The sequence below is a fragment of the Anomaloglossus baeobatrachus genome, chromosome 1 (genome assembly GCF_048569485.1).
Source record: "Anomaloglossus baeobatrachus isolate aAnoBae1 chromosome 1, aAnoBae1.hap1, whole genome shotgun sequence".
NCBI classification, from domain to species: domain Eukaryota; kingdom Metazoa; phylum Chordata; class Amphibia; order Anura; family Aromobatidae; genus Anomaloglossus; species Anomaloglossus baeobatrachus.
In genome coordinates, this window is record NC_134353.1 from 91,843,429 (window position 1) to 91,870,516 (window position 27,088).

At 47.4% G+C, this 27,088-nt stretch overlaps 1 protein-coding gene across 1 annotated transcript in view; it reads left to right on the forward strand.

The window, feature by feature from the left end:
- The first annotated feature begins 19,591 nt into the window (after window positions 1–19,591).
- The window catches only part of PACRGL (parkin coregulated like), a 49,612-nt gene continuing 42,115 nt past the window's right edge, over window positions 19,592–27,088 (forward strand). The window contains exons 1-2 of the mRNA XM_075333634.1: window positions 19,592–19,630; window positions 23,937–23,973. Coding sequence (XP_075189749.1) covers window positions 19,607–19,630; window positions 23,937–23,973 — 61 coding nt within the window. The 5' untranslated portion in view covers window positions 19,592–19,606. The remainder of the gene's footprint in view (window positions 19,631–23,936; window positions 23,974–27,088) is intronic.

Consider the following 27,088-nt stretch of genomic DNA (forward strand, 5'->3'; position numbering starts at 1 on the left):
CATTGCACACTACAACTCATTCTAACCAAGCCATTATACTAGCAAACACTCAGTGTACCTAGTGGCATCCTATACGTGGCTATTGGACTTTGCTATAGTCCCACTAGTGCAAAGACATTTGCAGAGCGCGTCTGCCTGCGTTGCACACTACAACTCATTCTAACCAAGCCATTATACTAGCAAACACTCAGTGTACCTAGTGGCATCCTATACGTGGCTATTGGACTTTGCTATAGTCCCACTAGTGCAAAGACATTTGCAGAGCGCGTCTGCCTGCGTTGCACACTACAACTCATTCTAACCAAGCCATTATACTAGCAAACACTCAGTGTACCTAGTGGCATCCTATACGTGGCTATTGGACTTTGCTATAGTCCCACTAGTGCAAAGACATTTGCAGAGCGCGTCTGCCTGCGTTGCACACTACAACTCATTCTAACCAAGCCATTATACTAGCAAACACTCAGTGTACCTAGTGGCATCCTATACGTGGCTATTGGACTTTGCTATAGTCCCACTAGTGCAAAGACATTTGCAGAGCGCGTCTGCCTGCGTTGCACACTACAACTCATTCTAACCAAGCCATTATACTAGCAAACACTCAGTGTACCTAGTGGCATCCTATACGTGGCTATTGGACTTTGCTATAGTCCCACTAGTGCAAAGACATTTGCAGAGCGCGTCTGCCTGCGTTGCACACTACAACTCATTCTAACCAAGCCATTATACTAGCAAACACTCAGTGTACCTAGTGGCATCCTATACGTGGCTATTGGACTTTGCTATAGTCCCACTAGTGCAAAGACATTTGCAGAGCGCGTCTGCCTGCGTTGCACACTACAACTCATTCTAACCAAGCCATTATACTAGCAAACACTCAGTGTACCTAGTGGCATCCTATACGTGGCTATTGGACTTTGCTATAGTCCCACTAGTGCAAAGACATTTGCAGAGCGCGTCTGCCTGCGTTGCACACTACAACTCATTCTAACCAAGCCATTATACTAGCAAACACTCAGTGTACCTAGTGGCATCCTATACGTGGCTATTGGACTTTGCTATAGTCCCACTAGTGCAAAGACATTTGCAGAGCGCGTCTGCCTGCGTTGCACACTACAACTCATTCTAACCAAGCCATTATACTAGCAAACACTCAGTGTACCTAGTGGCATCCTATACGTGGCTATTGGACTTTGCTATAGTCCCACTAGTGCAAAGACATTTGCAGAGCGCGTCTGCCTGCGTTGCACACTACAACTCATTCTAACCAAGCCATTATACTAGCAAACACTCAGTGTACCTAGTGGCATCCTATACGTGGCTATTGGACTTTGCTATAGTCCCACTAGTGCAAAGACATTTGCAGAGCGCGTCTGCCTGCGTTGCACACTACAACTCATTCTAACCAAGCCATTATACTAGCAAACACTCAGTGTACCTAGTGGCATCCTATACGTGGCTATTGGACTTTGCTATAGTCCCACTAGTGCAAAGACATTTGCAGAGCGCGTCTGCCTGCGTTGCACACTACAACTCATTCTAACCAAGCCATTATACTAGCAAACACTCAGTGTACCTAGTGGCATCCTATACGTGGCTATTGGACTTTGCTATAGTCCCACTAGTGCAAAGACATTTGCAGAGCGCGTCTGCCTGCGTTGCACACTACAACTCATTCTAACCAAGCCATTATACTAGCAAACACTCAGTGTACCTAGTGGCATCCTATACGTGGCTATTGGACTTTGCTATAGTCCCACTAGTGCAAAGACATTTGCAGAGCGCGTCTGCCTGCGTTGCACACTACAACTCATTCTAACCAAGCCATTATACTAGCAAACACTCAGTGTACCTAGTGGCATCCTATACGTGGCTATTGGACTTTGCTATAGTCCCACTAGTGCAAAGACATTTGCAGAGCGCGTCTGCCTGCGTTGCACACTACAACTCATTCTAACCAAGCCATTATACTAGCAAACACTCAGTGTACCTAGTGGCATCCTATACGTGGCTATTGGACTTTGCTATAGTCCCACTAGTGCAAAGACATTTGCAGAGCGCGTCTGCCTGCGTTGCACACTACAACTCATTCTAACCAAGCCATTATACTAGCAAACACTCAGTGTACCTAGTGGCATCCTATACGTGGCTATTGGACTTTGCTATAGTCCCACTAGTGCAAAGACATTTGCAGAGCGCGTCTGCCTGCGTTGCACACTACAACTCATTCTAACCAAGCCATTATACTAGCAAACACTCAGTGTACCTAGTGGCATCCTATACGTGGCTATTGGACTTTGCTATAGTCCCACTAGTGCAAAGACATTTGCAGAGCGCGTCTGCCTGCGTTGCACACTACAACTCATTCTAACCAAGCCATTATACTAGCAAACACTCAGTGTACCTAGTGGCATCCTATACGTGGCTATTGGACTTTGCTATAGTCCCACTAGTGCAAAGACATTTGCAGAGCGCGTCTGCCTGCGTTGCACACTACAACTCATTCTAACCAAGCCATTATACTAGCAAACACTCAGTGTACCTAGTGGCATCCTATACGTGGCTATTGGACTTTGCTATAGTCCCACTAGTGCAAAGACATTTGCAGAGCGCGTCTGCCTGCGTTGCACACTACAACTCATTCTAACCAAGCCATTATACTAGCAAACACTCAGTGTACCTAGTGGCATCCTATACGTGGCTATTGGACTTTGCTATAGTCCCACTAGTGCAAAGACATTTGCAGAGCGCGTCTGCCTGCGTTGCACACTACAACTCATTCTAACCAAGCCATTATACTAGCAAACACTCAGTGTACCTAGTGGCATCCTATACGTGGCTATTGGACTTTGCTATAGTCCCACTAGTGCAAAGACATTTGCAGCACGTCTGCCTGCGTTGCACACTCCAACTAATTATAACTAAGTTGCATTGTCAGGGATATTTATTCTTTATTATTCTGCTGTTAATAAAGCTAGACCACCACTGCAATCTTCACCACCTCTCAATTTTTACTACCACATTTTCAGTCCACAATCTTGTCGCAATCAACATGAGTGGCAAAATGACAGATGCTGGTGGAAAGGGGAAGAGGCGTGGTGGAAAAGGCAAAAAAGGTTTTGTCCGTGGGGAAGGTGGCAAAGCTCCATTATCATCTGCTGAAGATAGACCATCTACCAGCAAAAGTAAGATGTCTACTACTTACCGTGGACAATCCGATGTGCTCCCTTTTTTACGGACACGAACAACAGGAAGAAAGGTAGATGATGGGCAAAAAAGGAAAATGCTTGAATGGATCTCAAGTGGTCCAACAAGTGCCCTCTCAGCCACTTCAAGTACCGCATCCAAAAAACACCAGTCCTCTGAGTTGTCATCCCAATCACACTTGATTTCTCCCAGCTCTGAAGTCTCCATCAGCCCTGCACAGTATGGTGGAACTGAGATGGCTGAGTCTGCAGAGCTGTTCAGTCACACTATAGCCTGGGAATCAGAGGTCTGCTCCCAAGCTACAGTGAGTACAGAACAGGAAATGGTCTGCAGTGATGCCCAGAACCTTTGTGACTCAGATTCAGGCCGTGAGGACCAAGTTTCTGAGCATAATGTTGACCCTTTGTCACAAACTGTAACACCTGTGGTTATAGACAATGAGGAACATACTGATGAAGATGAGACGCAGATACCCGATTGGGATGACAACTTAAATATTCCGTCAGGGCAAGAAGAGGCTCGGTCTGAGGGGGAGGGGAGTGCAAACACAACAATTGATGATGACGTTCTAGATCCCACCTACTGTCAACCCCCAGTCAGGCACTCGAGGAGGTCAACAGAGGCGGTGGAGGAGGATGCAACCGACGACGAAGTTACCTTGCGCCTTCCTGGACAGAGTCGGAGCACTGGTAGCACGTCTACAACTGCATCCTCAGCCACCACTCTGCCTATGAGCATTATTCGGGGTGGATCAACAGGTCGCATGGCCTCTAAGCCTTGCCTAGCCTGGTCCTTTTTTCACATCGAAAAAGATCGCCCAACTCATGTGATATGTAACATTTGTCATGATTCTCTTAGTAGAGGTCAAAAGCTCAGCAGTTTGACAACTTCTTCCATGAATCGTCACATGAATAAATATCATAAGTCCCGGTGGGAAGCTCACCGTGCTGCAATGCGGCCTAGCGGAGCGAACCATCCACCGCCCGCCCCTTCCACTGCATCCGCGCGCTCTTCATCTTCTAGGACTGTGGGGACAGCTGCCACACCTGTTTTTCCACGCAAAACTTCCACCACTGTAACCGAAACAGGCAGTTTGCTTGTAAGGTCGTCAGTTGGTTTGGAAGGGGAAACAAGTGAGTGTGTACAGCTCTCTCAGACATCGATAGCACCAACGTTGGATGAAGGCAACATCATGTCTCCGCCTGCACTTTCCTCACAAACCTGCATTTTTCCAGGGACACCCTACTCAACACCGTCTACACACAGCAGCCAGATCTCTGTCCCTCAGATGTGGTCAAATAAAAGGCCACTTCCTCCGACCCATGACAAAGCTAAGAGGTTGACTCTATCCCTCTGTAAGCTGTTGGCTACCGAAATGCTGCCTTTCCGCCTAGTGGACACACAGGATTTTAGAGACCTTATGTCTGTCGCTGTGCCCCAGTACCAGATGCCTAGTCGCCACTACTTCTCTAAGAAAGGTGTGCCCGCGCTACACCAGCATGTCGCACACAACATCACCGCTTCCTTGAGAAACTCTGTGTGTGAACGGGTGCATTTCACCACCGATACTTGGACCAGTAAGCATGGACAGGGACGTTACATGTCGCTGACTGGGCACTGGGTAACTATGGTGATAGATGGTGAAGGGTCTGCTGCACAAGTCTTGCCGTCCCCACGACTTGTGTGTCAATCCTCTGTCTGTCCAAGTTCCGCCACAGCTTCTGCATCCTCCACCTCATCTGGGTCCTCCACCTCCGCCCCAAGCCTGCCTGGTCAGGCCACCAGCGTTCTCACTGCGCAGAAGGAATCACGCACCCCTCATTACTATGCTGGCAGCAGAGCGCAACGGCATCAGGCGGTCTTTAGCTTGACATGTCTTGGTAATAAGAGTCACACAGCTGAGGAGTTGTGGTCAGCTTTGCGGTCCGAGTTTAATAAATGGTTGTCTCCACTCAAACTGCAGCCTGGTAAGGCCGTGTGCGACAATGCTGCAAACCTGGGTGCGGCACTTCGCCTGGGCAAGGTGACACACGTACCTTGTATGGCTCACGTGTTGAACCTTGTCGTGCAGCAATTTTTAACACACTATCCCGGCCTAGATGGCCTTCTGAACAGGGCACGAAAACTGTCAGCTCACTTCCGCCGTTCAAGCGCCGCAGCAGAGCGACTTGCATCGCTCCAGAAGTCTTTCGGCCTGCCGGTTCATCGCCTGAAATGCGATGTGGCGACACGCTGGAATTCAACTCTCCACATGTTACAGCGACTGTGGCAGCACCGCAGAGCCCTGGTGCAATACGTCATGACGTATAGCCTGGGCCAACGAGATGCAGAGGTGGGGCAGATCACCCTGATGGAGTGGTCTCAGATCAAGGACCTATGCACCCTTCTGCACAGTTTCGACATGGCGACGAATATGTTTAGCGCTGACAATGCCATTATCAGCATGACGATTCCAGTCATTTACATGCTGGAGCACACGCTAAACACTATTCGGAGTCAGGGGGTGGGACAACATGAAGGGGAGGAACTACAGGAGGATTCATATGCGCAAGGGACAACAACATCACCAAGGTCCAGACGTTCATCATCACCAACGCAGCAGGCATGGGACCATGGGGGACAGGGATCGACAAGGGCGCATAGTAGCAGGCGAAATGTTGAGCAAGGTGCAGGAGAACATGAAGAAATGGAGGACGAACTGTCCATGGACATGGAAGACTCAGCGGATGAGGGAGACCTTGGTCAAATTTCAGTTGAAAGAGGTTGGGGTCAGATGTCAGAGGAAGAAAGAACGGGTAGCACCTCTATGCCACAAACACAGCATGGACTTGGTCCGCATGGCTGCGCAAGACACATGAGTGCCTTTTTGTTGCACTACCTCCAACATGACAGTCGTATTGTCAAAATTAGAAGTGATGATGACTACTGGATTGCCACACTATTAGATCCCCGGTACAAGTCCAAATTTTGTGACATAATTCCAGCCATAGAAAGGGACGCACGTATGCAGGAGTATCAGCAGAAGCTGTTACTAGATCTTAGCTCGGCTTTTCCACCAAACAACCGTGCAGGTGCAGGGAGTGAATCTCCCAGTTGTAACTTGACAAACATGGGACGGTCTCGTCATCTTCAACAGTCTACCCGTACCAGTAGGACCTTTTCTGGTGCCGGTAACAGCAATTTTATGGAATCTTTTCATAATTTTTTTAGACCCTCTTTTGCAAGGCCACCAGAGACAACAAGTCTGACACATAGTCAACGGCTGGAGAGGATGATACAGGAGTATCTCCAAATGAACATCGATGCCATGACTGTGCAACTGGAGCCTTGCTCCTTTTGGGCTTCAAACCTACAAAAATGGCCAGAGCTCGCAACTTACGCCTTGGAGATTTTGTCGTGTCCAGCTGCCAGCGTTGTCTCTGAACGTGTATTCAGTGCTGCTGGGTGTGTGCTGACAGATAAGCGCACGCGTCTGTCCAGTGACAATGTGGACAGACTGACGTTCATCAAAATGAACAAGTCATGGATCCAGAAGGAATTTACTACCCCTGTGTCATCCTGGGGAGAGTAAATGCTTGTGGATTTGGAATGTGCTTGATGCAAATCAAAACATCCTGTTTGCAACTAGGGCCCAAGTGCTGCCACTGATGGGGTGGGTGTCTGTGTGGCCCAATTTTTTGAAAAAAGGGAGACTCCGCTTGGAGTAACCCTTGCTTACATTGTTTTTAAAAGAAGCCAAGATGAACAAGTCATGGGTCAGCAAAGACTTTGCTACCTACCCCGGTGTCATCCTGGGGACGGCTAAGAATAGCGTATTTTTGAATGTGCTTGATGCAAATCAAAACATCCTGTTTGCAACTAGGGCCCAAGTGCTGCCACTGATGGGGTGGGTGTCTGTGTGGCCCAATTTTTTGAAAAAAGGGAGACTCCGCTTGGAGTAACCCTTGCTTACATTGTTTTTAAAAGAAGCCAAGATGAACAAGTCATGGGTCAGCAAAGACTTTGCTACCTACCCCGGTGTCATCCTGGGGACGGCTAAGAATAGCGTATTTTTGAATGTGCTTGATGCAAATCAAAACATCCTGTTTGCAACTAGGGCCCAAGTGCTGCCACTGATGGGGTGGGTGTCTGTGTGGCCCAATTTTTTGAAAAAAGGGAGACTCCGCTTGGAGTAACCCTTGCTTACATTGTTTTTAAAAGAAGCCAAGATGAACAAGTCATGGGTCAGCAAAGACTTTGCTACCTACCCCGGTGTCATCCTGGGGACGGCTAAGAATAGCGTATTTTTGAATGTGCTTGATGCAAATCAAAACATCCTGTTTGCAACTAGGGCCCAAGTGCTGCCACTGATGGGGTGGGTGTCTGTGTGGCCCAATTTTTTGAAAAAAGGGAGACTCCGCTTGGAGTAACCCTTGCTTACATTGTTTTTAAAAGAAGCCAAGATGAACAAGTCATGGGTCAGCAAAGACTTTGCTACCTACCCCGGTGTCATCCTGGGGACGGCTAAGAATAGCGTATTTTTGAATGTGCTTGATGCAAATCAAAACATCCTGTTTGCAACTAGGGCCCAAGTGCTGCCACTGATGGGGTGGGTGTCTGTGTGGCCCAATTTTTGGAAAAAAGGGAGACTCCGCTTGGAGTAACCCTTGCTTACATTGTTTTTAAAAGAAGCCAAGATGAACAGAGCTGGGGTCAGCAAAGACTTTGCTACCTACCCCGGTGTCATCCTGGGGACGGCTAAGAATAGCGTATTTTTGAATGTGCTTGATGCAAATCAAAACATCCTGTTTGCAACTAGGGCCCAAGTGCTGCCACTGATGGGGTGGGTGTCTGTGTGGCCCAATTTTTGGAAAAAAGGGAGACTCCGCTTGGAGTAACCCTTGCTTGCTGTGTTTTTAAAAGAAGCCAAGATGAACAGAGCTGGGGTCAGCAAAGACTTTGCTACCTACCCCGGTGTCATCCTGGGGACGGCTAAGAATAGCGTATTTTTGAATGTGCTTGATGCAAATCAAAACATCCTGTTTGCAACTAGGGCCCAAGTGCTGCCACTGATGGGGTGGGTGTCTGTGTGGCCCAATTTTTGGAAAAAAGGGAGACTCCGCTTGGAGTAACCCTTGCTTACATTGTTTTTAAAAGAAGCCAAGATGAACAAGTCATGGGTCAGCAAAGACTTTGCTACCTACCCCGGTGTCATCCTGGGGACGGCTAAGAATAGCGTATTTTTGAATGTGCTTGATGCAAATCAAAACATCCTGTTTGCAACTAGGGCCCAAGTGCTGCCACTGATGGGGTGGGTGTCTGTGTGGCCCAATTTTTGGAAAAAAGGGAGACTCCGCTTGGAGTAACCCTTGCTTGCTGTGTTTTTAAAAGAAGCCAAGATGAACAGAGCTGGGGTCAGCAAAGACTTTGCTACCTACCCCGGTGTCATCCTGGGGACGGCTAAGAATAGCGTATTTTTGAATGTGCTTGATGCAAATCAAAACATCCTGTTTGCAACTAGGGCCCAAGTGCTGCCACTGATGGGGTGGGTGTCTGTGTGGCCCAATTTTTGGAAAAAAGGGAGACTCCGCTTGGAGTAACCCTTGCTTGCTGTGTTTTTAAAAGAAGCCAAGATGAACAGAGCTGGGATCAGGAAAGACTTTGCTACCTACCCCGGTGTCATCCTGGGGACGGCTAAGAATAGCGTATTTTTGAATGTGCTTGATGCAAATCAAAACATCCTGTTTGCAACTAGGGCCCAAGTGCTGCCACTGATGGGGTGGGTGTCTGTGTGGCCCAATTTTTGGAAAAAAGGGAGACTCCGCTTGGAGTAACCCTTGCTTGCTGTGTTTTTAAAAGAAGCCAAGATGAACAGAGCTGGGATCAGGAAAGACTTTGCTACCTACCCCGGTGTCATCCTGTGGACGGCTAAGAATAGCGTATTTTTGAATGTGCTTGATGCAAATCAAAACATCCTGTTTGCAACTAGGGCCCAAGTGCTGCCACTGATGGGGTGGGTGTCTGTGTGGCCCAATTTTTGGAAAAAAGGGAGACTCCGCTTGGAGTAACCCTTGCTTGCTGTGTTTTTAAAAGAAGCCAAGATGAACAGAGCTGGGATCAGGAAAGACTTTGCTACCTACCCCGGTGTCATCCTGGGGACGGTTAAGAATAGCGTATTTTTGAATGTGCTTGATGCAAATCTAGCTGTGAAGTGTACAACTGGGGCCCAAGTGCTGCCACTGAAGGGGTGGGTGTGTGTGGGGCCCAATTTTTGGAAAAAAGGGAGACTCCGCTTGGAGTAACCCTTGCTTGCTGTGTTTTTAAAAGAAGCCAAGATGAACAGAGCTGGGATCAGGAAAGACTTTGCTACCTACCCCGGTGTCATCCTGGGGACGGATAAGAATGGCGTATTTTTGAATGTGCTTGATGCAAATCTAGCTGTGAAGTGTACAACTGGGGCACAACTGCTGCCACTGAAGGGGTGGGTGTGTGGGGCCCAATTTTTGGAAAAAAGGGAGACTCCGCTTGGAGTCACCTTGCGGTGTTTTACATGACTTTAGAAGGGCGTGCCATGCCTATATCTGTGTGTCCTCCTCTTTTTCCTTGTCCAGCTGTTTTGTTTTCGCATGAGTACATGTCCTTGTCACTTTCCCATGTGTTTGTGTTGTGTTGTGAGTTGTTTGTCACCTTTTGGACACCTTTGAGGGTGTTTTCTAGGTGTTTTACTGTGTTTGTGATTGCCTGCCATTGTTTCCTATGGGCTCGAGTTCGGTTCGTCGAACGTTCGACGAGCCGAACTCGAGCCAGACCCCCCGTTCGGCGAACCGCCTCGAGCCGAACCGGGACCGGTTCGCTCATCTCTACTCCTGTGATCAGTGATGACCAAATAACCTCCATGGGACTAACATAATTCCTTATTTGTACACTTTTTTTTTTTTTTTATTTTAATGACTTTGCAATTAAAGCTATGGATTTTATCTTCGCTTGAAGCTAGAATTTCTTTTTTTTCCATGAGAAGTTATTCCCTGTCCTCAAGATAAGGAATATCTGCTTGATAGCTGCGAGTCTGACCACTATGACCTTCTCTGAGGAACCTCTCAGTCAGGATCAGTAAGGGTCCCAGTGGGTGGCTATCAGGAAGTTTTCCTCTATCTTGTGGATAGGAAATAACTTTTCATCTTGCTACAGACCATTTAACCCCTTCACTCCCGGGTAATTTTCCATTTTTCGCTTTTGTTTTTTTGCTCCCCTTCTTCCGAGAGCCGTAACTTTTTTTATTTTTCAATTTTCCCATATAAGGGCTTGTTTTTGCGGCACGAGTTGTACTTTTAAATAAAACCATGAGTTTTACCATATTGTGTACTGGAAAATGGTAAAAAAATTCCAAGTGCGGAAAAATTGCAAAAAAAAAGTGCAATTGCATGATTGTTTTTGAGGTATTTTATTCACCGTGTTCACTATATGGTAACATTGATGAGTCGGTGTGATGCCTCAGGTTGGTGTGAGTTCGTAGACTTCAAACATGTATAGGTTTACTTTTATCTAAGGGATAAAAAAAGTTCTGAAGTTTGTCCAAAAAAAGTGGCGCAAGTTTCCCCGACCCGCAGCGTTCTCATTTTTCGGGATATGGGGCTCAGTTATTTTTTTGCATCTTGAGCTGACATTTTTAACAGTACCAGTTACATTTTGATCACCTGTTATTGCATTTTATGCAAAATTTATGACAACCCATAAAACATAATTTTGGAGTTTGAAATTTTTTGTCGCTACTCCGTTTACTGATCAGGTTAATTGATTTTATATTTTGATAGATCGGGCATTTCTGAACACGGCAATATCACATATGTGTATATTTTTTTAACCTTTTCATTTTCAATGGGGCAAATGGTGGGTTATTTGAACTTTTAGTTTGAATTGCACAGCTTTGATCAGCAGAACTGTTGCTCTCCTGTTACAGCTGCTGCTCTGTCGGTTCTAAAAACTACATCATGGTAGTGCCAGGGGTCATCCCTCATCCCATGTCCCGTCACTACCATGGCAACCATCAGCTCCCCGTGATCACGTCACAGGGCCTCCGATGGAGGTGGGGAAAGGCAATTTCCCCGCTGCATTCATTTAAATCGCACAGTCACATTTCCACAGCATGATCTAAGGGGTTAACAGGCGTGGGTGGATATCGGATCAACCTGCACCTGTTAGCCTCACATGTCTGCTGTTCAAATCAGCAGACATGTGCAGGGATCACCACAAGCTCACCATAGCAGCCAGCGTTGATTACACTTCATCATTTAGGACGTACCGGTACGTCCTCGGCTGTGAAGGGTTTAAAGGAATTTTCTCACGTCAAACATTTATGGCATATTGACTGTATAAGCCACAAGGATGTTCTGGACCCCAGGACAACTTTTAAACCCAGATCCCACACAACCTGCACACATTTTGCTTGTGCCCCACTAGATTTAGATTCCATAAAAACATGTGTTGCCCTTCTCAAAAACCAGAACACTGCACTGCAGTCTGGCAACGCTGGGGTCCTGGGTTCAAATCCCACCAATGAGAGCCTCTACAAGGATTTTATATGTTTTCCCCATTTGTGTGGGTTTTCTCCAGGTTCTCTGGTTTCTTCCCACACTCCAAAGACATACTTATAAGGAATTTAAATTGTGAGCCCCAATGGACAGTGTTGCTGACGTAAAGTGTTGCGGAATATGTTGGCGCTATATCAAAATAAAGATTATTATTAATGAACCATCCATAGTGCCTTGTGAAGCTGGATCCGACCAGCTTCGGTGCCTATGCACTTCACTGATGCTACAGCAGCATGGGAGAGTGATTGGTTTGGACCAGTGTCCTGACAGTGCCGCTGGCCAGAATTGACAGTCATCTGGCACACACAACCCTCGGCAAACAAAAAGCCACAAATCAGAGAACTCGTGTGCTCCAGAAGAAAGAAGAGCCAAAAAAAGCTTTATTGTCCTCTTTCTGCCCCCACACAATAATAATGTCCTCTACACCTCTATCCCCCAAGTAATGCAGTATGTCTCCATACAGTGATGGCCATCTCTTTGCTTCCATGCAGTGATGTCCCACTTTGTGCCTCCATATATTAATATTGCCTCCTCATATAATAATAATAACGTTTGCATGTTGTATTTGAGCCAATTGTTTTTTTTTTTTAAAAAAAAAGTCTTAGTGATGTCTTCCTCCGCCTTGCAGTTTTCTGGTGTAGGCGGCACAATGCTGTCATCTCACCGCCTGACGTCCTTGCGGCACTTCCAGGCATAAAACGGATTAGGACTCGCTAGAATAAGTAGGTTATCAGTGCGCCGATCACTCTCTGCTCATCCGCACACATCCACATATTGAGGATGCTGCTAGTATTGAAAGAAATGCCAGTCCTGGGATCCTGGCAGAAAAAGTTGCATTTTCCGCACTGTAGAAAACATTAGAGGTGAATTTTATCTGGTAATAAGTGGTACTATAATACAGTGGTAATACCAGGACACTGTATAAGGCAATGATGGCTAACCGATATACACATGTGAGAGTTGATATGCCGCCCCCGTGCCAGCAGCCGGAGCTGCTCGGATCCGCATCTACAGTGCGGCTCGAGGGGTCCTCCGGACCCGGGGGTCGCGCGGACACTCCGAATTAAAGGGGGACGTATTTATACGGGATTGGTTGTATATTGTCTGTGACGCGACCCACGGTGTGTGGTGAGATGTAGCACCACCACTGCCGTTGCAGGGCTCCCGGGGACGTTGGGCTGGCAGCTGGATGTTAACCCCTCCGAGGGTAGGGATGGATGTCCCGGGGCCCAGTGTCTCTATGCTGAGGATGGTGATTGCAGGGGCCGGCACACCCGGGGATGTTACTCACGGTCGAATAAAGCACACAAGTCCTGTGGTAAACCAAGGGGATGGTGGCCGGCTGCCGCAGACGGGTGTATCTGATCCCACACCCGGGTTGGTTGTCAAAGTCTCACTCCTCTGCACTCTGTGTATTGTAGAAAGGACTTCCCGGTGTGAAACACGGGAGTCCGCTCCCGTTCCTTTGGTTGGGAGCCGTGCGCGTCTGACGCTGACCCTTGGTATCTACGGGCCCTGGCGGTTGCACTATCCCTCTCTGTAGGTGGTTGTCTACTTTTCGGGACTTAGGTTGGGACAGGACCTAAAATCCTGCTCTCAGTTGGTTAATTAGCTCGGCCGTCGGTGCCGGTCCTGGCTTCAGGGTCCAAGTACCCCCTCTGTGCACACAGTTTCCGGGTCAGTTCTCCGGTGTCGGTACCGGCGGGCTACAACCCTGTTCCGGTCCACCTCAGATACCTGGCTGCCGTCTTCCTGTCTCCTGCGGACTCTGGCTACCGTCTGCCACCTAGCCAAGGTGTCAGGGATCCGACCCTGGCACCTGTCAGACTTAACCTCTTAACTGTCACTAAACTTCAACTCAACTCACTGTTTTCCCGCCCAGGGCTCTCTAGACCCCTAGGTGGGTGTTTCCTAACTGCCTGGTCCCGCCCACTGGTTTGTCTTTCCTTCCCTGAGTGGGGTGACTAGGGTTTCAGGTCGGCTGATTTAACCCTTCGTGAGACTGGTGTTGTGCGGGGGCCTACATGTGCCACTACCTGGTTTTCCAGGGTGCTACATTGACACGCTGAGCCATTTTGCTGACACAAGCGGCAGGGTCAGGCGGCTGCATCCCAACCTATAAGACAGGCTGCGGCCGCAAGTAATTTAACTAGAACTGCATATGCGGCCCTAAACTGTTCCAGAATGACCAGCCCGTGGGGGCCGCACATGCAATTCTAGTTAAATCACCGGTGGCTGCAGCTTGTCTTATAGATCGGGATGCAACTGCCAGTAATTTGTGTTCTGTACCTTTAATCAGGGTGCTGAATGAGCTGTGCTTAAGTACCACACCTAACCCTCCGAAGTGGGTCCACACATCAGCACATTTATAGAGTGTTGCCAGTTGTATCAGGTTCAGCAGTGCTCAGGATAGATATATTATAATAATTTTGATGGGAAGGGTCTGGGGAGAGGAGATAATAACTGCTGGGGGTGGAGGGGGAGAGGAGGTAATGAGTACTGGGGAAGAGGAGATAATGACTGCTGGGGGTGGAGGGGGAGAGGAGCTAATGAGTGCTGGGGGTGGAGGGGGAGAGGAGCTAATGAGTGCTGGGGAAGAGGAGATAATGACTGCTGGGGGTGGAGGGGGAGAGGAGATAATGACTGCTGGGGGTGGAGGGGGAGAGGAGCTAATGAGTGCTGGGGAAGAGGAGATAATGACTGCTGGGGTGAAGGGGGAAGAGGAGATAATGACTGCTGGGGGTGAAGAGGAGATAATGAGTGCTGGGGGAGGCGAGATAATGACTGTTGGGGGGAGGGGAGATAATGACTGCTGAGGGGAGAGGAGATAATGACTGCTGGGGGTGAGGGAGAGGAGATAATAACTGCTGGGGGTAGGGGGAGAGGAGATAATGACTGCTGGGGGGCAGGGGGGAGAGGAGATAATGACTGCTGGAGGGCAGGGGGGAGAGGAGATAATGACTGCTGGGGGTAGGGGGGAGAGGAGATAATGACTGCTGGGGGTGAAGAGGAGATAATGAGTGCTGGGGGAGGCGAGATAATGACTGCTGGGGGTGAGGGAGAGGAGATAATAACTGCTGGGGGTAGGGGGAGAGGAGATAATGACTGCTGGGGGGCAGGGGGGAGAGGAGATAATGACTGCTGGAGGGCAGGGGGGAGAGGAGATAATGACTGCTGGGGTGAAGGGGGAAGAGGAGATAATGACTGCTGGGGGTGAAGAGGAGATAATGAGTGCTGGGGGAGGCGAGATAATGACTGTTGGGGGGGAGATAATGACTGCTGAGGGGAGAGGAGATAATGACTGCTGGGGGGTGAGGGAGAGGAGATAATAACTGCTGGGGGTAGGGGGGAGAGGAGATAATGACTGCTGGGGGGCAGGGGGGAGAGGAGATAATGACTGCTGGAGGGCAGGGGGGAGAGGAGATAATGACTGCTGGGGGTAGGGGGAGAGGAGATAATGACTGCTGGGGGTAGGGGGAGAGGAGATAATGACTGCTGGGCTTAAAGTGTACAAAATACCAACCTTCAATTGAAGATTTAGTCAAAGAAATTCAACAACAAAAAAGTCACTAAGCAAGTAAGGTAAAGAATGATTTGTTTTTGCTTTATTAATAAATGCAGTACATATAATAAAATATTACATATTGTCATTAGAGCTACAAATCTCCCAAAATTATGAATTTTTCGAGAAGTGACACCCCACCCAAGTTATGTTTGTTTTTTTTAATGAATTTTGAGACACCAAGCTCAAAAGGTTAGCCATCACTGGTGTAAGGTATAATGCGGTATAATGTAATGTAAGGGCATGGTGACTAAGACCACAGCTGGGGGCTTTCTAAAATATTGTCTTTGGGCACCAAATCCCTCAGCACCACCTTTGTTAGCTAGATGGCAAAGACTTGACTTTGTGGTACCCAAAAAGCACTTACAGTGCTGGCCAAAAGTATTGGCACCCCTGCAATTCTGTCAGATAATACTCAGTTTCTTCTTGAAAACGATTGCAATCACAAATTCTTTGGTATTATTATCTTCATTTAATTTGTCTTCAATGAAAAAAAAAAAAAAATTGTCATAAAGCCAAATTGGATATAATTCCACACCAAACATAAAAAAGGGGGTGGACAAAAGTATTGCCACTGTTTGAAAAATCATGTGATGCTTCTCTAATTTGTGTAATGAACAGCACCTGTAACTTACCTGTGGCACCTAACAGGTGTTCTCAATAACTAAATCACACTTGCATACATGGATTAAAGTTGACTCAACCTCTGTCCTGTGTCCTTGTGTGTACCACATTGAGCATGGAGAAAAGAAAGAAGACTAAGGCCGGTTTCACACATCCGGCTTTTTAACGGTTTGCCGGATCCGGCGCTCTCCCATACAGTGACTACAGTACAGTGACAGCGCAACAAGCGCCGGTCACGTGCTGTCATGTGACCGGCGCATGTGACCCGGAAGTTACAGCGCTGTCACTGTACTGTATTGTCTGTACGGGAGAGCACCGGATCCGGCAAACCGGCGAAAAGCCGGATGTGTGAAACCGGCCTAAAGAACTGTCTGAGGACTTGAGAATCCAAATTGTGAGGAAGCATGAGCAATCTCAAGGCTACAAGTCCATCTCCAAAGTCCGGAAGGTTCCTGTGTCTACGGTGCGCAGTGTCACCAAGAAGTTTAAAGCCCATGGCACTGTGGCTAACCTCTCTAGATGTGGAAGGAAAAGAAAAATTGACGAGAGATTTCAATGCAAGATTGTGCGGATGGTGGATAAGGAACCTCGACTAACATCCAAACAAGTTCAAGCTGCCCTGCAGTCCGAGGGTACAACAGTGTCAACCCATACTATCCATCAGCATCTGAATGAAAAGGGACTGTATGGTAGGATACCCAGGAAGACCCCACTTCTACCCCGAGACATAAAAAAGCCAGGCTGGAGTTTGCCAAAACTTACCTGAGAAAGCCTAAAACGTTTTGGAAGAATGTTCTCTGGTCAGATGAGACAAAAGTAGAGCTTTTTGGGAAAATCAATCAACATAGAGTTTACAGGAAAAAAAAAGAGGCATTCAAAGAAAAGAACATGGTCCCTACAGTCAAACATGGCGGAGGTTCCCTGATGTTTTGGGGTTGCTTTGCTGCCTCTGGCACTGGACTGCTTGACCGTGTGCATGGCATTATGAAGTCTGAAGACTACCAACAAATTTTGCAGCATTATGTAGGGCCCAGTGTGAGACAGCTGGGTCTCCCTCAGAGGTCATGGGTCTTCCAGCAGGACAATGACCCAAAACACACTTCAAAAAGTACTAGAAAATGGTTTGAGAGAAAGCACTCGAGACTACTAAAGTGGCCAGCAATGAGTCCAGACCTGAATCCCATAGAACACCTGTGGAGAGATCTGGAAATGGCAGTTGGAGAAGGCACCCTTCAAATCTCAGGGACCTGGAGCAGTTTGCCAAAGAAGAATGGTCTAAAATTCCAGCAAAGCATTGTAAGAAACTCATTGATGGTTACCGGAAGCGGTTGTTCGCAGTTATTTTGGCTAAAGGTTGTGCAACCAAGTATTAGGCTAAGGGTGCCAATACTTTTGTCCGGCCCATTTTTGGAGTTTTGTGTGAAATGATCAATGATTTGATTTTTGTTTCATTCTCTTTTGTGTTTTTTTATTGCAAGCAAAATAAATGAACATAATACCAAAGAATTTGTGATTGCAATCATTGTCAGGAAGAAACTGAGTATTATCTGACAGAATTGCAGGGGTGCCAATAGTTTTGGCCAGCACTGTACCTGGCACATCCTCAGATCATGTTATCATGCTTTGTGTTTATGTGTCTCCCCAGGAGCTGACAATCCACAGGTACAAGCTGCAGCCGCAGACATCGTTTGATTTTAATAAAAAGAAAACCCACAGATTCTGATTATAATGGCACTAACACTTCATAAAATCTGTTTCGTCTGATGAAGATCCATTTTCCTTTATTTAGTACATAAGAGAATTTATAGTGCTGCTTAGGATTTGGTGACAAATGACCAGAAGAGCAGAGGCTGCAGAGCACGGTCACACAGCGCCATCTAGTGGCAGACAGCATTACTGCACTGGCACAATGATAATGCAGAGCAGAAGGCACAGACACTGTGTGTGGATCAGCACAGAATGTACAGTACATGTGGACGTATTTGTCCTCTCTTTTACATTGATAGTGTCCTGGGTTTTAATTTGTCAGCTGTCGCTGAAACTGATACAGACATTTGTTTCATAAGACTATTTGCGAACTTATAGAAATCAGAAGTTCTCGTCACAAACCCAACATTTTCAAAGCAAAACTCTGCTGCCACAAGCCTTTCCAAGTGGTTTTTGCTCATGAAAGTGCACTATGCAGGATATATCCTGCTCCACACCTTCTTTAACCCCTTTACCACCCGGAGATTTTGTTTTAGTTTTTTCCTCCCCTTCTTCCCAGAGCCATAACTTTTTTTATTTTTCCATCAATATTGCCGTATGAAGCTTATGTTTTGCGGAACGAGTTGTACTTTTGAATGACACCATTCATTCTGCCCCATATTGTACTGGAAAACAGGAAAAAAAATTCCAAGTGCGGTGATATTGCAGAAAAGTGCAATTACACAATTGTTTTTGGGCTTTTTTATTTACCACAATCACTATACGGTAAAACCGATGTGTCAGTATGATTCCACAGGTTGGTACGAGTTCATAGATACCAAACATGTATACTTTTAGTCTTATGAAAAAAGAATTGCGCTATTGTCGCCATTTTCCGAGACCCGTAGTGTGCTCATCTTTCAGCATCTTGTGTTCAGTGATGGCTTATCTGTTGTGTCTTGGACTGATATTTTTCATTATACCATTTTATGGCAGATGCGACATTTTGATCGCCTGTTATTGCATTTTAATGCATTATTGCGGTGACCAAAAATACGTAATTCTGGTGCTTTGATTTTTTTTCTCATTACCCCCTTTACCAATCAGATTAATTTATTTTATATGTTCATAGATCAGGCATTTCTGAAAGCGGTGATACCAAATATGTGTATAATTTTATTTTCAAAGGAGCGAAAGTGGGGTGATTTGAACTTTTAGGTTATTTTTTATTTTTCCATATTTTTAAAAACATTTTATTTAAATGTTTTATTAATTTTACTAGTCCCCCTAGGGGTATTTATGCCTGCACTGTCCGATCGCTTCTGCTGATCAGAGCAACACCAGCATCACTCTGATCAGCAGAAATGCTGCTCTCCTGTGACTGCTGGTGCTCTGCAGCCACTCACAGGAAGCGAGTCATCACAGCGACAGGTATCATCATCTGACCCTGAGCTGCCATGACACCCCATTGGCACCCTGTGATCGTGTCACAGGACCGCCGATGGCAGTGGGGAACAGCACAATCCCCGCCAGAGCACGTTACATGAGAGTTTGACAGCGCAATCTAACTAGTTACCATATTTTCCGGCGTATAAGACGACTTTTTAACTCCTGAAAATCTTCTCAAAAGTCGGGGGTCATCTTATATGCCAGGTGTCTACGGCTGTGCACGGTGCGGTCATGGCTTTACTGCAGTACAAACAATAAAAGATATTCTCACCTCTCCTCCGAGCCCGCGCTGCCTCCAGCTGCTTCTTGCAGTCCGCAGGTACACAGGCTCCTCGTGATAGTGTCCGGTGTATGCAGCAGTTGCTGCAGGATGTCGTCATGGCTTTACTACAGTTGAATGCTTTACGGCGCCACAAAGCATTCAACTGCTGTAAAGCCATGACGACATCGTGCTTCAGTTGCTCCATTCACGTTATCACGGAGGAGTCTGTGTCCTGCAAGATGCAGCTGGATGCAGATCAGGCTCCGAGGAGAGGTGAGAATATCTTTTATTGTGTGTAAACAACTGCATAATAAGGGAACCAGCAGGAGGGCATTATTAAACAATGGGGACATTACAACAGGAGACATCATTAAACAATGGGGACATTACTGCAGGGGACATCATTAAACAATGGGGACATTACAGCAGGGGACATCATTAAACAATGGGGACATTACTGCAGGGGACATCATTAAACAATGGGGACATTACTGCAGGGGACATCATTAAACAATGGGGACATTACTGCAGGGGACATCATTAAACAATGGGGACATTACAGCAGGGGACATCATTAAACAATGGGGACATTACTGCAGGGGACATCATTAAACAATGGGGACATTACTGCAGGGGACATCATTAAACAATGGGGACATTACTGCAGGGGACATCATTAAACAATGGGGACATTACTGCAGGGGACATCATTAAACAATGGGGACATTACTGCAGGGGACATCATTAAACAATGGGGACATTACTGCAGGGGACATCATTAAACAATGGGGACATTACAACAGGAGACATCATTAAACAATGGGGACATTACTGCAGGGGACATCATTAAACAATGGGGACATTACTGCAGGGGACATCATTAAACAATGGGGACATTACTGCAGGGGACATCATTAAACAATGGGGACATTACAGCAGGGGACATCATTAAACAATGGGGACATTACAGCAGGGGACATCATTAAACAATAGGGACATTACAGCAGGGGACATCATTAAACAATGGGGACATTACAGCAGGGGACATCATTAAACAATGGGGACATTACCGCAGTGGACATCATTAAACAATGGGGACATTACTGCAGGGGACATCATTAAACAATGGGGACATTACAGCAGGGGACATCATTAAACAGTGGGGACATTACAGCAGGGGACATCATTAAACAATGGGGACATTACCGCAGGGGACATCATTAAACAATGGGGACATTACCGCAGGGGACATCATTAAACAGTGGGGACATTACAGCAGGGGAAATCATTAAACAATGGGGACATTACCGCAGGGGACATCATTAAACAATGGGGACATTACCGCAGGGGACATCATTAAACAATGGGGACATTACTGCAGGGGACATCATTAAACAATGGGGACATTACTGCAGAGGACATCATTAAACAATGGGGACATTACTGCAGGGGACATCATTAAACAATGGGGACATTACTGCAGGGGACATCATTAAACTATGGGGACATTACTGCAGGGGACATCATTAAACAATGGGGACATTACAGCAGGGGACATCATTAAACAATGGGGACATTACCGCAGGGGACATCATTAAACAATGGGGACATTACTGCAGGGGACATCATTAAACAATGGGGACATTACTCGGGTCGGCTTACACTGGAGTATATATGATATATCCCAAACTCTATATTTTAACTGGAAAAGTTGGGGGTCAGTTTATATGCCCAGTCGTCTTATACGCCGGAAAATACGGTAGCTGCACATGTCGGCTGATCAGATCACTAGACAAGTGCGGGCAGGAAGTATCAAAAGCAACACAGCTTTATTTAAAACACAACAGACTAAAAATAGAAAAAACTGCGGGGTCAAAAATGCGATAATAACAAATGAAACTTAATTTACATAATAAGTTAAGAAAATTCTGGAACATCAAAAACTCCCTAAATACTCAAAGTGTGAACTGGGCCTAAATGAGCTTTTTCCACTAAGTATATTTACTGCATATCCATCGGACATGCCATAAATATAGAGTAGAGGCAGGCAGCACCGATGGGAACTGCATCTATGGTACGAATGGGGTAATTTTATTATAATATTGGTATATATATATATATATATATATATATATATATATATATATATGAAATAATATATATAATAATAATTATTATTGTTAATTATAATTTAATTAATTTAATTATTAATTTAATTAATTATAATAATTTATTATTAAAATTATTATTAATAAAATATATAATTATTATTAATATAAATAATAATATATATAATAATTGGTTGGCTCATTTGATTATAATAGGGTGAGGTGGCTCAGTGGTTAGTACTGCAGTCTTGCAGCGCTGGGACCCTGGGTTCAGATCCCGCAAAGGACAACATCTGCAAGGATGGGTGTGACAATTTCAGTGCAGCTGCAGGCTGGGGGGGCTCCCAATACCCATGGGTCTACCCAACCTGAGAATACTAGCCCCCAGCTGTCAAACTTTATTATGGCTGGGTATCAAAATTTGCTGGTACCGTGCACTGTTTTTTTAATTTATTTAAATAAAAAAAAAATACAAAAAATCTGCATGCGGTTCCTCTTATTTTGATACACAGCAAAGATACAGTCATATGAAAAAGTTTGGGCACCCCTATTAATGTTAACCTTTTTTCTTTATAACAATTTGGGTTTTTGCAACAGCTATTTCAGTTTCATATATCTAATAACTGATGGACTGAGTAATATTTCTGGATTGAAATGAGGTTTATTGTACTAACAGAAAATGTGCAATACGCATTTAAACAAAATTTGCCCGGTGCAAAAGTATGGGCACCCTTATCAATTTCTTGATTTGAACACTCCTAACTATTTTTACTGACTTACTAAAGCACTAAATTGGTTTTGTAACCTCATTGAGCTTTGAACTTCATAGGCAGGTGTATCCAATCATGAGAAAAGGTATTAAAGGTGGCCACTTGCAAGTTGTTCTCCTATTTGAATCTCCTATGAAGAGTGGCATCATGGGCTCCTCAAAACAACTCTCAAATGATCTGAAAACAAAGATTATTCAACATAGTTGTTCAGGGGAATGATACAAAAAGTTGTCTCAGAGATTTAAACTATCAGTTTCCACTGTGAAGAACATAGTAAGGAAATGGAAGAACACAGGTACAGTTCTTGTTAAGCCCAGAGGTGGCAGGCCAAGAAAAATATCAGAAAGGCAGAGAAGAAGAATGGTGAGAACAGTCAAGGACAATCCCCAGACCACCTCCAAAGACCTGCAGCATCATCTTGCTGCAGATGGTGTCAATGTGCATCGGTCAACAATACAGCGCAGGTTGCACAAGGAGAAGCTGTATGGGAGAGTGATGCGAAAGAAGCCGTTTCTGCAAGCACGCCACAAACAGAGTCGCCTGAGGTATGCAAAAGCACATTTGGACAAGCCAGTTACATTTTGGAAAAAGGTCCTGTGGACTGATGAAACAAAGATTGAGTTGTTTGGTCATACAAAAAGGCGTTATGCATGGGGGCAAAAAAACACGGCATTCCAAGAAAAGCACTTGCTACCCACAGTAAAATTTGGTGGAGGTTCCATCATGCTTTGGGGCTGTGTGGCCAATGCCGGCACCGGGAATCTTGTTGAAGTTGAGGGTCACATGGATTCAACTCAGTATCAGCAGATTCTTGACAATAATGTGCAAGAATCAGTGACGAAGTTGAGTTACACAGGGAAGGATATTTCAGCAAGACAATGATCCAAAACACCGCTCCAAATCTACTCAGGCATTCATGCAGAGGAACAATTACAATGTTCTGGAATGACCATCCCAGTCCCCAGACCTGAATATCATTGAAAATCTGTGGGATGATTTGCAGCGTGCTGTCCATGCTCGGCGACCATCAAACTTAACTGAACTGGAATTGTTTTGTAAACAGGAATGGTCAAATATACCTTCATCCAGGATCCAGGAACTCCTTAAAAGCTACAGGAAGCAACTAGAGGCTGTGATTTTAGCAAAAGGAGGATCTACAAAATATTAATGTCACTTTTATGTTGAGGTGCCCATACTTTTGCACTGGTCAAATTTTGTTTTAAATGCGGATTGCACATTTTCTGTTAGTACAATAAACCTCATTTCAATCCAGAAATATTACTCAGTCCATCAGTTATTAGATATATGAAACTGAAATAGCTGTTGCAAAAACCCAAATTGTTCTAAAGAAAAAAGGTTAAGATTAATAGGGGTGCCTAAACGTTTTCATATGACTGTACACACAACTACGCCAAATATTTTTATTTATTTTCACTGTACGATATAGACCTGCAGACAGCGCCTTTGATTGGTTGCAGGCAGATGCTGTCACACAGGCTGGGGGCGCATCTGACTGCAACCAATCATAGACACCAGGACGGCTGGTGGGCGGGGAAAGCAGTGCATATGCAATGAAGGTAATGAGCGGCCCCTGAATTGAATGAGTGGCCGCGAGACCAGTGCACAGGCGCTCCAGAGCCTCGGAAAGTATGATGCGCTTGCTTCATTCTTATTTTCTATTTTTTTTTTTTATTTCCACAGTTCCGGATTGGGATCTGCACCCGGATCCGGCACTCGGGTAAATTTGAAACCGCACGGATCCAGACTTTTACAGTCCGGGTCCACTCATCAATACCAATAAGTACTTCAGATAGGATTACATACGCCTTTATAGTAAAGGTTTTCTAAAGAGAATATAGGGGAGCATGGCTTAAACTGCTATGGTGGGGTGGGATACATATATACATACATACATATACATATGTGAGGTGTGATTAGCAGCAGGAGCTGTATATGGGGTGTGATGGGCGGCAGGAGCTGTATGTGGGGTGTGATGGGCGGCAGGAGCTGTATGTAGGGTGTGATGGGTGGCAGGAGATGTATATGGGGTGTGATGGGCTGCAGGATCTGTAGGTGGGGTGTGATGGGCGGCAGGAGCTGTATATGGGGTGTGATTGGTGGCAGGAGCTGTAGGTGGGGTGTGATGGGCGGCAGGAGCTGTATATGGGGTGTGATGGACGGCAGGAGCTGTAGGTAAGGTGTGATGGGCGGCAGGAGCTGTATGTGGTGTGTGATGGGCGGCAGGAGCTGTAGGTGGGGTGTGATGGGCGGCAGGAGCTGTAGGTGGGGTGTGATGGGCGGCAGGAGCTGTATGTGGTGTGTGATGGGTGGCAGGAGCTGTATATGGGCTGTGATTGGTGGCAGGAGCTGTATATGGGGTGTGATGGGCGGCAGGAGCTGTGTGTGGGGTGTGATGGGCGGCAGGAGCTGTGTGTGGGGTGTGATGGGCGGCAGGAGCTGTAGGTGGGGTGTGATGGGCGGCAGGCGCTGTATATGGGCTGTGATTGGTGGCAGGAGCTGTATATGGGGTGTGATGGGCGGCAGGAGCTGTGTGTGGGGTGTGATGGGCGGCAGGAGCTGTGTGTGGGGTGTGATGGGCGGCAGGCGCTGTATATGGGGTGTGATGCATGGCAGGAGCTGTATGTGGGGTGTGACGGGTGGCAGGCGCTGTATATGGGGTGTGATTGGTGGCAGGAGCTGTATATGGGGTGTGATTGGTGGCAGGAGCTGTATATGGGGTGTGATGGGCGGCAGGCGCTGTATATGGGGTGTGATTGGTGGCAGGAGCTGTATATGGGGTGTGATTGGTGGCAGGTGCTGTAAATGGGGTGTGATTGGTGGCAGGAGCTGTATATGGGGTGTGATGGGCGGCAGGCGCTGTATATGGGGTGTGATTGGTGGCAGGAGCTGTATATGGGGTGTGATTGGTGGCAGGAGCTGTATATGGGGTGTGATGGGCGGCAGGCGCTGTATATGGGGTGTGATTGGCGGCAGGAGCTGTATGTGGGGTGTGATGGGCGGCAGGAGCTGTAGGTGGGGTGTGATGGGTGGCAGGAGCTGTATGTGGGGTGTGATGGGCGGCAGGTGCTGTAAATGGGGTGTGATTGGTGGCAGGTGCTGTAAATGGGGTGTGATTGGTGGCAGGAGCTGTATATGGGGTGTGATGGGCGGCAGGCGCTGTATATGGGGTGTGATGGGCGGCAGGCGCTGTATATGGGGTGTGATTGGTGGCAGGAGCTGTATATGGGGTGTGATTGGTGGCAGGAGCTGTATATGAGGTGTGATGGGCGGTAGGCGCTGTATATGGGGTGTGATTGGCGGCAGGCGCTGTATATGGGGTGTGATTGGTGGCAGGAGCTGTATATGCGGTGTGATGGGCGGCAGGAGCTGTAGGTGGGGTGTGATGGGCGGCAGGCGCTGTATATTGGGTGTGATTGGCGGCAGGAGCTGTATATGGGGTGTGATGGGCGGCAGGATCTGTAGGTGGGGTGTGATAGGCGGCAGGAGCTGTAGGTGGGGTGTGATGGGCGGCAGGAGCTGTAGGTGGGGTGTGATGGGTGGCAGGCGCTGTATATGGGGTGTGATTGGTGGCAGGAGCTGTAGGTGGGGTGTGATGGGCGGCAGGAGCTGTAGGTGGGGTGTGATGGGCGGCAGGAGCTGTAGGTGGGGTGTGATTGGTGGCAGGAGCTGTATATGGGGTGTGATGGGCGGCAGGCGCTGTATATGGGGTGTGATGGGCGGCAGGAGCTGTATGTGGGGTGTGATGGGCGGCAGGAGCTGTAGGTGGGGTGTGATGGGCGGCAGGAGCTGTAGGTGGGGTGTGATTGGCGGCAGGAGCTGTAGGTGGGGTGTGATGGGCGGCAGGAGCTGTATGTGGGTTGTGATGGGTGGCAGGAGCTGTATGTGGTGTGTGATGGGCGGCAGAAGCTGTATGTGGGTTGTGATGGGCGGCAGGAGCTGTAGGTGGGGTGTGATGGGCGGCAGGCGCTGTATATGGGTTGTGATGGGCGGCAGGAGCTGTATGTGGGGTGTGATGGACGGCAGGAGCTGTAGGTGGGGTGTGATGGGCGGCATGCGCTGTATGTGGGGTGTGATTGGCGGCAGGAGCTGTAGGTGGGGTGTGATGGGCGGCAGGAGCTGTAGGTGGGGTGTGATTGGCGGCAGGAGCTGTAGGTGGGGTGTGATGGGCGGCAGGAGCTGTAGGTGGGGTGTGATGGGCGGCAGGAGCTGTAGGTGGGGTGTGATTGGCGGCAGGAGCTGTAAGTGGGGTGTGATGGGCGGCAGGAGCTGTAGGTGGGGTGTGATGGGCGGCAGGAGCTGTAGGTGGGGTGTGATGGGCGGCAGGAGCTGTAGGTGGGGTGTGATGGGCGGCAGGAGCTGTATGTTGGGTGTGATGGGCGGCAGGAGCTGTAGGTGGGGTGTGATGGGCGTTAGGAGCTGTACGTGGGGTGTGATGGGCATCAGGAGCTGTATGTGGGGTGTGATGGGTGGCAGGAGCTGTAGGTGGGGTGTGATGGGTGGCAGGAGCTGTAGGTGGGGTGTGATGGGCGGCAGGAGCTGTATGTGGTGTGTGATGGGTGGCAGGAGCTGTATGTGGTGTGTGATGGGTGGCAAGAGCTGGATGTGGGGTGTGATGGGCATCAGGAGCTGTAGGTGGGGTGTGATGGGCGGCAGGAGCTGTATGTGGTGTGTGATGGGTGGCAGGAGCTGTATGTGGTGTGTGATGGGTGGCAAGAGCTGGATGTGGGGTGTGATGGGCATCAGGAGCTGTAGGTGGGGTGTGATGGGCGGCAGGAGCTGTATGTGGGGTGTGATGGGTGGCAGGAGCTGTATGTGGGGTGTGATGGGCGGCA